The 12,156-nt window shown below is 31.3% G+C and overlaps 1 protein-coding gene across 1 annotated transcript; it reads left to right on the top strand.

Moving 5' to 3' along the window:
- The first annotated feature begins 1,394 nt into the window (after positions 1–1,394).
- On the top strand, positions 1,395–11,532 carry LOC127278639 (uncharacterized). The gene is made up of 11 exons (XM_051300439.1): positions 1,395–1,569; positions 2,547–2,948; positions 3,652–3,893; positions 4,609–4,764; positions 5,005–5,161; positions 5,308–5,462; positions 8,435–8,461; positions 8,578–8,604; positions 8,719–8,745; positions 8,828–8,955; positions 10,281–11,532. Exons 1-11 carry the CDS (start codon positions 1,395–1,397, stop codon positions 11,530–11,532), a joined length of 2,748 nt encoding a protein of 915 aa, XP_051156396.1.
- Positions 11,533–12,156: the final 624 nt, after the last annotated feature.

Raw genomic sequence — 12,156 nt, 5'->3', positions numbered from 1 at the left:
CAAAAGTAATGTACATTTCCCAGTCAATATAATTTATAGAATTTATGTATAACACTATGGAATTTCGCTAAAATTATTTACTACAATTTATATTCTAATTATAAAAAAAGTTTTCATATACATTGTACATTTAGTTTTTAATTAAATTTAAATAATTCTGAGGTAAAGTTAATCTGGAATTACCTATATTAAAGAATAAAAGAATTTGACTTTCGCTGCTTAAAATATTGTATAAAGATTAAAACCTACCTGCTTATATATGGATCCAAAAAGCTTAAATCATTTTGAGATTTTTTTGACTCATTACAAGTCCTCAGCGTCTCTCAAAGACTTCCACTTGATTCTCAAATTTTTTACTAAAAAATTATACAGGTCGAAATTACATACATACTATTGACTTTTCATTTCTAAACTTTTGAATTTGAGTCACGGAAATTACACCTTAGATTATAAAAACCTTTGAAAACACTTTAATTTTTTAAAACTGCAATTAATGAGATAAATGCGAAAAATAATATAAACAATCAATGCAAATTTTATATTTTTTAATATATTGTAGAAAACATTCTACAATTACTAATTTTCAAGTTTTAAATAGCACACAGTTGCTTTAAAAGTTGTAATAATGAAAACCGGAAAAAATAATAATCTAGTGAAATATGATTGGACAATTTCATAAATTCAAAATTATTGTAATTGTTCATAAATTTTTGAGAACATGAAGAAAGAGTATTTCAATATATAATCACTCGTATATACAATAATAGTAATATTAAATTAAACTGAATTAAACCAAAACTTTTATAATGATCGCCGTCGGAATAATGTGACAATAAATTATTTACTTTAATTTTATTTGTATTAATTACATTAACAGGATTATTAATTTAAAGAAAGAAAAAATAATACCATCCACATCAGAAAAACCACTATCAATTAGAACATTTGATATTCTTTGCCATTCATCATCGGTGTCTGGACTTTTTCCCGAACCATCATATAAGATAGGGGTATCTTTGACCAAGTCGATGATTAATTTGTTTAGTTTACTATTATCGCGTTTTTTAGACATTTTCATTAACGGAGAATATGTTTTTATTATTAACGACACAATCGATGTTGAGTTCAATGAAGCACAGGTTAGGTAAGGACAAGTAACAAAGTTGGTAAAGTAATCAGCTGTTCGCGCCGTGAATCAGATAGAGTGTTACTGCTCACGCTAGATGTCGGAACTTCTTGCACTCATATGTTTCCATGGGAACAGACGATGAGTGCGACACAGTGGAACTGGGATAATTCCCTAGTGTCACAGTGAACTGCACAGCTGTGATAAATTTGAAGTGAGATGAAGAAATATGAATATTGTTATAATTAGTATTATTTAATGATTTATAATGTCTAAAAGAAACAGAGAAATTGAAACATCTCAATTAAATGAGCAACTGATTGCCTTAGTTCGAGATAAACCAGTATTATATGTCAACACAAAGAAACGCGAAACCAAAAGGAAAGATGATTGGGAATACATTTCAAAAGTTTTAAGCGATAATGGATTCAAGAAAATGACTGGTAAGTATAATTCCTTGCATTTATTAAATAAAAATAAAATTAAATAAAATACGTTTTTAATTTCATATAATTAAAACAAACCTGTCATGAAGAAAGAAACACTGTAAACATAACCTGCAAATTTTTATTTTATATTTATTTCTAAACCGATCAGCCACTAAATAATTATTTAAATGTGAATGCTGGTTCATTTTACTATAGTGTATATTAAATTACACTAGATAAATTTTTGAGTTTATTGATTACAATATTATCATGTAGTAGATGTAAACTCAGGCGAGTCCTTTCTTATAATAACGCATCACATATCTTGTTTATAATGAAAAATTAACCATCAAATGTTTCTAGCACACTATTATTATATTTTTATAGCTAAACAGACAATGACTCGTTCGAGACAATTGAGGGACACATTTGACAGAGTATATGGCAAGATTAAACGGAATGAAAAGCCAGATATAAAATGTAATTTCTATGAAGAAATGACATTTCTCATTCCGCATATAACGCTTAAAGAGTAAGTATTAAATAAATAAGTAAGTATTTAAATCAATTTTAATTGGGTTTGCTATAATTTTATCAAAAATAACTTGTACAAATGCACCCAGGATACCAAATTCTAGCCTGTATAATGAAAGATTATAAAATTAAAAGGATATTTTTATTTTTATATATGGTAATTTTGAAGTGAAAATACAATAACAAAAGCATATTTTGGAAAATTTCATTTAAACGCCTGTGTTAAAAAATAAGTTAAAATAATTATGAACTTATTAAATTTTTATTGTTTCTTAATTTTGGTATATTTATTTACATTATATTTCATTCACCTCAATGACTGCAAACAGTTGTAAAAATAAGGCTTTTTCGATTTTAAAGTCCACAGTTTCTACAATTAACAATATTTTTTAATTTTTTTACTTGCAGTCCGAAAGTAAAGGATTTTAAAGACACAATTATGTTCACAAAACCTTCAGGTGAGGAGAAACCGCAACTCGATGAATCGGCATGCACTGCAATATTCATCAAAGAAAAAGAGTCTGTAGTTAAGAAGACACTGCCACCAAGTGGTGAATCAAATAACACTGCAGTGTCAAAAACTGAAGAGCCTACATTACTCCTTGATGAAATTTCATATAATAATGAAATTTTATCCACTTGGATATCGGGATGCCATTCGGAAAATAGGGATTCAGTCAAGTTATTGCTGGAAGCAGAAGCAAATCAAATAAATTATTTGAATCAATCTTTAAAGCAGGATACCTCAATAAATTTGAATTCCACGAATGAAGCAATTCTCGTTGGGATAGCTGTGTACAATGCGTCAAACTTCCAACAATCCGATATCAACAAAGATATGGAATTCATTTTAAATGACGGTAAATTTTTTTACGGTACAAAAATATTTAAATCACAGCCCTGCAAATTCTCAGTTATTCCTATTGTGAAATGGGGGAGGTAATTCTTATAGATTTTTTGACGAAAAATATTAATTCGACCTCCAAAATTGCCTACTAAATAGTAAAAAAAATTGGCCTCGGCGTAATTGAAAACTAAAACCGGTTTTTGATTTCTGAAAAAACTGATTTTGTTTTCGAATTAAAAACTGAAACCGGAATATTTAAAAATACCAATATATTGGTAAAAAAATCCTGGTTTAAGACTAGTTGATTTATTACAAAAATATTAGAGGTGTGCAAAAAGCCCGAAACCCGACCTGGAAATTTCGGGCTTTTCAATTTTCGGGTCGGGTTTTTGGAATCTTTTATTGTTTAAAAATTAATTTTATTTATTATTAACAATTATTTGAGATTTCGAGTACTAGAATGCTACACGAACTTTCTAAATACATCTAGTGCTCAAAATTTTTGAAAAAACACAAAATTTTTCAGAAATGGTATGTTTTTAATAACCCGTAAAAATTCGGGCTAACCGAAATAAATCATGTTTCCTTCCTAATTATTACTAATAAAAATTAATAATAATTTAACCTATAATACTATGAATTAAAAAATACATAAATTCATTTAGTTTCATTTAGGTAGAAAAACCACATATATCGTAAATTAACAATATTTATAGATAAGAACCGAACTTCTCAGAAGACTGATACTCCATTTGTCACTTCATGGCATAAGGACTCAATTATTACTGCCAATGTAAATACAATAGATGCAGAATTGGAATATTTGAATCCAAGTTTTGCTACACCAGTCAATCCTCTTCCTCCAGATGAATTACTACATTTTGATGAATTTGACAACGATGAACATCATTCAGGTGATAAATTTATTTATCATTGCATGAGACATTCCACGCTAAATGTATAGCTTAGTCCCTGAAGCCACTTCTTTAATTTTTTGAAATTTATTGAAAATAATTATATTTTCATACATACCTCGGATTTTCTTGGTACTATACGCATGCTTCAGTATTTTGATACTCTTATTTCGAATATCACAGTCATAATACTTAAAAAATTGATTTTCATGTTAAAAACCATAACGAATATCATAAATTAATTGGTTTTTTACATTAATCTCATAAAATATGCAACATTTTAGAAAACGTTTTAGACAAAAATAAAATAAATTTTTCTGCATCCTATGATTATTTTGTCTAAAACTCATTATTTTTGCAGAAAGTACAAAAAATTATTAAATACCATTAAGAAAATCAAATTTTAGATTATTATTTTTTGGCAAAAAAATCGAAGGACATAAAAAATTTATTTTAATGAAGCATACAACTTTTTCGTAAAACATAAAAAAATTTTCCCCATATTTAATGAAATATACGTAAACGACCATGATTTTATGGTATTTTTATGGTTTTAAAAGTAAAAATAAATTTCTCCGATGTTGTGCATATGATTTCCATAATCATCGCTTTGAAATACACATGCATTGACAATTAAATTGATAAGTAATTAAATAATTAAATTTATTATTTACATTTTTCGGAAAACTTGATAAATTTTTTTACAAGAAAAATTAATATTTATTTCTCCAATGATAAGATTTACTTTTTTGCTTCCAGGAAGAACTATCTTTTGAAGAAAGATTGCAAGAAGTTGGATTCATTGTGAAAAAAATGGGTGGTGACGGAGCTTGTCTATTCAGATCTGTGGCCGATCAAGTGTATGGAAACGAAGAAATGCATGTAAACGTTAGAAAAGATTGCATGGATTATATCGTGAGTAGAGATATTCGAAAGTTGAAACTTCAAATTTACAATTCTCTACTTCGACTCCAGTTATTCTTCATTCGAGTTTTCTGTTGCTAAGTCAATTAATTTTCGTTTCCACTAGAATAAATGCACACCACTAATCGTAGACGACTAATAACTTATAATCTATTATTCAGAAATGGTTATATTCTTATCATTGTAGGAAATGAAACAAATTTTTCATTAATACCTTTTTCATATTTTCAGGAATCGAAACAAGAAAGATTTTCTGCTTATATTGCCGAAGATTTCATCACTTACATAAATAGAAAACGGCAAAACCACGTGTTCGGAAATCACGTAGAAATACAAGCCATCTCCGAAATGTATAATAGAACTGTCAAGCTGTTTCGATATAGTACAGGTATTTTTTTATGTTTATCTAAATTATATCTTATTTAAACTACTATTAATCTGAACAAATGTATCAGTGCAAACTAATTTCAGTTAAGGCTAATTTTGGAAATTTATTTTTAAAAAAATTTATTGATAACTTTTAAAACATTTCAGAGCCCAGCAATGTTTTTAATGAATTGTCCGAAACGAACAAGGAGCCTATACGAATATCCTATCACCGAAATAATCACTACAATAGTATTGTTAAAGTGTATGATGCTACAACAGAATTTGCACCAACTACAAATTCTCTGCAAGATTCTACAAAGGTGTCTACAAATAAGCTCTTTTTCTACAGGGTTCAGGAAAAACTTTTTTTTTTCTTTACAAAAATTAATTTTCTTTTCATCTGAAACTATAGTAGAAATTCGTTTTTTAAGGTCATGTTATTCAGTGGTCACGTGTCGCATATACTTTTCTATGGGAATACGTCACACTGAATAACATGACCTTAATAAGTTACATTTAAAAAACGGTAAAGTTGAATTTTACTTGATTTTTATAACGTAAAGTACATGTTTTAAAAGAAAATAAAAATTAAATACAACTTTTTTGTTAGTGGAAGATAACTAATCTTGACTAATAGCATCTCTTAAAAAAATACTTATATTCGTTGACTTATGTCCTTGCCTAATACACTTGGCTATTACAATATGTGAGTTAGACAAGGATGAAAGTAAAGGCATATAAGTCCCCGACTATACTTCAATGGCAAATGTCCTCCTCTCCAAGAATTCGTTTCAATTTCTTGTCTAGGCACTTATGGAAGGCCAAAATCTTCCCATCCAACGGGGGTTGAATTCTGGGCCTCAAGAACATGCTTTTTGCAGCAGCAAGGCATACAAAAAAGGGTAAAAAAAATTAATTTAAATTAAAAAATTGCACTTGTAATGTTGAAATATTTCACATCACCTTTTCAATGGCATGTGTTCCCAAACTATTTAATAATAGAAAATTCATTCATTCTATAGACAATTACGACGAGTCAAGTCATCTCTTGGATGTCCGTAAGAGGGAAGAAATGAAAGATAAAATATTGTACACTTTTCGAAAATTTGACGACAACATAATATTAAAAACAATTTATAATTAATCATTATTTTTTTGAAATAAAAGTTTTTTTTATAAACAATTTTTTATTCATTTCATTTTATTTACTGAATTTGGAATGGTCGTTTTCTACGTCAACAGGCCTCTAACATTTAAAAATTTATTTAAAAACCCAAATTTGTGCAACATTTTTGTAATAATATATTGTTTATAAAAATAAAATTGTTTACCTATATTTTTTTTCTTACTCAGAAGGAAATTTTTAGTGAAGGTATTGATGATTGGTCCACTTCTACCACCGTACATTTTTTGCGTATCTCAATTTTCTACAGAATATTAGTTTTTTACAATTTTTGGATTAGTTTTTTTATGACATTTAATCGTGTATATTTCTGTTATTACTCAGAATAAAATAACGAGTACAGATGAAGATGAATTATCGTTTTTTACCCTCTGCAAGGCCAAAATTTTGAAACATTTTGTAAAATTCGTATATTAAATTGAAGAACTCGTCAATACATATCAAGTTCATACGTATTAATTTGGTACGTATCAACTTGATACGCATATTAGTTTTATACGGACCAAGTTAATCCGTATTAGTTTCATACGGACCAAGTTAATGGAAATAGAAAATTGATGTCACGTATTAGTTTCTTTTTTATTTATTATATATTATTGTAATATATTATATTATAAATTAATTAAATAAATTTTCTGTCCATTCTTTTCCTGAAGGGTGATAATATTCAAAAGAAAATGACAACTAATTGAAGAAATTATGTTAAGTTTTCTGTTAGATATGTAAGCAAATATAGCGGCCTTCCTTGTATTTCTTAATTTTTTAATTTCTGCAATGACAATTAATTTTCTTGGATTTATTTTAATCGTTACTTAATAATATAGAATTCCAATTTTTTCGAAAAGTTATTTTCAAAAATCAAATATAAACATAGAAATTAAAACAACTTTCTGATTCTATGTATATGTTCAATGTAAAAATTTCACCTCACCATTTATAAAATTTCCGTACTGATAATGATTTTTGATTTTTTAAAGATAACTTTCACCCGTTGCAACTGAAACGGGAGAACATGTATCAAAAAGTTAGTATCAAATTGAAATTCCACGCTACATAACGATCAAAACAAGTTCAAGAACGTTAAAAAATATTAATTTGCTTTGGAGAAATTACAAAATTGAAAAAGCATGTAAAACCCATATTTTCTTTTATATATATACACCAAATATGTTCCATTGGAACATTCGGAATATTCCATGTATATTTCAGGAACGTGTAAATGTCTTACCTCAGAAATATTCCTTTGGAATATTTAAAAAAATTTTAGAACATGTCATGAATATTCCTATGGAATATTCCAGGAACATTCCTTTGGAATAATAGAAGAAATATTTGAATAATATCTTTCAAAGAAATGTTCCTGGAATATTCATGTCATAGGAATAATCTGAGGTAAGACATTTACACGCTCCTGGAATATGGATGTTCCAATGGAATATTCCTGGAATATGATTGGAATATTTTTTGCTATTTGGGTATATATATATCTAACAGAAAACTTAACACAACCTCTTCAATTATGTGTCTTTTTCTTTGCAATTCTATCAGCTTTCGAAAAAAAAATTAATAGAAATTTTATTTTTTCCATCTACTGCGTTTCAAACAGTTTTTAATCACAACAGTATATTTTAATAGATTTGAAATCTTTAATGTACTTTGCTGTACTTCAACAGACGGACTCTCTCGCATAATACGAATACTGCTCCGTATACGTACGATCAATTGTCGCGCGTCAGACGCGCGTTCCATTTGTGGAATCAGCATTACAGGCTCGGCGTTTCGAGGTTCATCTACGGGTAAGTATGTAACTAATTAACATCTTCTAATCACAAAATCAAACTAAATGTCACTTTGCATTATGCCTAAAATAAAAAATAAACAGTCTTTTTCCCTTCCTTGGGCTTTAAGAAAATTAAATAATTAAAATCCATTCACATCATTCTTCTTTCTTTTACAGGTTCGATGATTCGAAGTCGACCTACGGGTAAGTAACAAATTAATTAACACCTTAATTATAGAATCAAACTAAATATCATTTCGTACTACGTATTAATAAAAAAAAATAGAATCAAATTATTTCTACTCATGTCCTTTTACTCTCTTTTACAGGTTCGACGGTTCGAAGTCTATCTACGGGTAAGTAACAAATTAATTAACACCTTAATCAAACTAAATATCATTTCGTACTACATATTAATAAAAAAAATAGAATCAAATTATTTCTACTCATGTCCTTTTACTCTCTTTTACAGGTTCGACGGTTCGAAGTCTATCTACGGGTAAGTAACAAATTAATTAACACCTTAATCAAACTAAATATCATTTCGTACTACATATTAATAAAAAATAGAATCAAATTATTTCTACTCATGTCTTTTTATTCTCTTTTACAGGTTCGACGGTTCGAAGTCGCTCTACGGGTAAGTAACTAGTTAATTAAAGAAAAGGGGTGAATTCTGTGACGGCCATTCCTAGCACTCATGATTACGACGGCCTAATCAGCTCTCATTCTTACTTGAACGGCCAAGTGTAGCTCACGCCGGAAAGACGGCCAAGACAGCTCTCGCTTCTGAACTCCCTTTTTCCTTTCGTGAGGAGATTCGCGAGGGAGACCGAACCGAACAACTCAGGTAGGTAAGCACCTTCACTTACTGATCATAGCGTCCTAGATAAAGTAGGCTAAGGTAAGTTTACCGATGCTGGATCATGGATTTAGCCAGAGTCGGTAATTTCATAGATAGCGTGCGCGGTTAGGGGTTAATCGACATTCGGTCATAAGTCGAGGTAGGTATGGAAGTTTTCTTTTATATTTAATTAATGTAGTTCTACGGCAGCCGAGATGGCGTGCACCGAAGGTAAGGAAATTTTCTTTCACTAGATTGATTTGCTTCTACGACAGCCGAGATGGCGTGCATCGTAGTTAAGTTACCGACTGGAGGTATACGAACTAGAGAATCACTAATTCTGTTAACTTATCGACGTATGGCAGCCGGGACGGCGTTCACCATAAGTAGGTTTCACTCGTGGTTCATTGCACCTGTTTAACTTTGCACTAAAAAAGGGGGCTCGCGACTTATATTATGGACTGACGGCCGAGATGGCGCGCATCATGGAAAGAGGGAATAATTTCCTCTAGCAGCCGAAACGACGTGCACCAGAGGAGGATAAAAAGGAGAAAAATGTAGGTTAGAGAGTGGAAAAGTTTTTCTCTTACAACTTCCTCAGCGCCAAGATGGCGGGCCCAAGAGAAGTTGTCCACGTACCTTGCCTGCTACCTGGTGAGACCTCTGGGGGACTGCTTCGGTGCGTCACTTGATCTCTCTCCTTGTTGCGTATTGCTCGAAGGCTGAACTGGAACTGCTTTCACTTACTCGACGGCGAGTATTTAAGCCTTCGTAACGCGGTGTCGCTTGCGAGAAAATGCCACGGTCAATTTCCCTGGACAAATCACTGGCCATCCGACATTCAAAACTCCCAAAGTAGATGGGTTAAATGTCGGGTCAGCCACATTTTGTACCGTCACATATTTTTTTAATGAGTTTATATTTTAGGGATTTATTACTATCATATAGGACAACAATTTACCAAAGTATGAAGCCAATCCCAGAACATTGACTTTTTGGGCTGGGGCGATTGAAAAAGAATCTCTCTTATATACCTATATTAGTATTTTAGTCATGGATCAAACATAACCTTACAATTCAAGGGCATACGGTTCAAAGGCATACTTCCAGGTCAGATCTCAAACATAACCTTAAAATTGTAGAGCATAGGTTTCCAGGATTTAAGGCCTTAGTTCAAACATAACCTCTAAATATAGTTAAAATTTTAATAATTTTAATACTTGCAAGCCTTTAAAAAAGTAATCATTAATGTGAATAGTAATAGGTGTTGGCGATATATGTATATACTATATATATATACATGTTAATGTTTATATCATTTTCTTTTTCAGATTCCATTACGCAAGAATCACGGCACGTAGAATGGAGTGGGAGACTTCGCAAGCGGGTTCTTCTAAAAGATGTAGAATATCAGGTTTGAATGATGAGAATGAGAGTGAGAATGAAAGTATCTTGAAAGAGGAAAGTGCACAAGTTAGTTATGATAACAATGGTCAGAGTGAGAATGTAGTTGATGAATCTGGGATTGAACAGAATCAGAGAGAGGATGAAAGTATGTTGATTGAAGAAAATGCTCAAGTTAGTTATGATAACAATGGTGAGAGTGAGAATGTAGTTGATGAATCTGATGGTGTCGAATCACAAAACGGAGTATCGGGTAGTGAAGAAAATGAGAGAGAGGATGAAAGTATATTGAATGAAGAAAATTCGCAAGTTTGTAATGATAACAATGGTGAGAGTGAGAATGTAGTTGATGAATCTGATGGTGTTGAATCTGGGAGTGAACAGAATCAGAGAGAGGATGAAAGTATGTTGATTGAAGAAAATGCTCAAGTTAGTGACGATAGCAATGTTGAGAGTGAGAATGCAGTTGATGAATCTGATGGTATGGAATCACAAAATGGACTATCTGGCAGCGAAGAAGCTGTACTACAAATTCCGAGATTCAATCTCCCTAGTAGTGACGAAGAAGGAAACGAAGAGGAAGAAACAGAAAATGAGGAAAATGGGGACCACGAAGAAGGAAACGAAGTAGAAGATGAAGAAACAGAAGATGACGAAAATGGGGACCAGGAAGAAGGAAGAAACAATGATGATGAAGATGTAGAAGATGAAGAAACAGAAGATGACGAAAATGGGGACCACGAAGAAGGAAGAAACAATGATGATGAAGATGTAGAAGATGATGAAAGCGAAGAAATGAATTCCGAAAGTGATCCAGAAGAAGAAGAATTTCTACAGCATCCAGTATTTCAAGGATTCGGTGGATTAAATGGGTTGCATGCTCCATTAAGAAGTAATGGAGAATTAACTGCAATTGATCACATCCTTATGGAATTGACACACACTGTAAGATACAATAACACCTATGATCAACTTATACGGAGGCTTAGAATATTAAAGAAGACCTATGTAAATATAAACGTACCTACAACGAAGGAAGGATTATGGAAGATGCTAGGAAGAGACGACTCAAATTTATTATATCAATTATATTGTGAAAGGTGCCATGAGCTTGTCGGAAATGGAAAGAATGTTGAGAGAGAATGTGGTTGCGAAGCGTGCGGTCCGAATAAAGATTAAACGTATGTCGGTACATTTATTCAAGTTCCTTTAGCTCCTCAGATAAAACAATTTCTAGATTCACCGAAGGCAGCTGAAGCATTAAGGTACAGAGAAAGCAGAGTGAAGATAGACCCTAACGCCAAGGAAGATATATTTGATGGAGAGCGATATATAAACGACTATGAAGAATATTTACAAAGCGGATTTAATTTTACCCTACAATTATGGATTGACGGATTTCAACTTGCAAAATCATCGAAAGCTAATTGCATTTCTTTTCTTGTGCAAATTAATGAATTATCACCTCACGCTAGGAAGAGGAATATTTTTTTGGCAGGAGTGTATTGGTAAAGAGAAACCTAATATTTCAGTGATAATGAAGCCTATAGTTGACGACATAAATGCACTGTATGACGTAGGGATACCTTGGAGACCAACTGCAGAGCTAGAGGTAATCAGCAAATTTATTGTTGTTATCTTTACATGCGACTCAGTTGCTCGACCATATGTCTTTAGAGTCAACAGTACAATGGACGTTACGGATGCCCATTCTGCTTAACGGAAGGGAAAAGTGTCGACAATCGATGGATTTTTAACGCCGAGAGGGCAGAATTGCGTACACTGGAAACAATGCGTGCTGAC

Source organism: Leptopilina boulardi, unplaced genomic scaffold (genome assembly GCF_019393585.1).
Source record: "Leptopilina boulardi isolate dan_hultmark-lab unplaced genomic scaffold, ZJU_Lbou_2.1 LbouV2_21, whole genome shotgun sequence".
Taxonomy (NCBI): Eukaryota; Metazoa; Arthropoda; class Insecta; order Hymenoptera; family Figitidae; genus Leptopilina; species Leptopilina boulardi.
The sequence above is the reverse complement of the archived record's forward strand: the minus strand, read 5'-3'. Positions and strand labels throughout refer to the sequence as shown.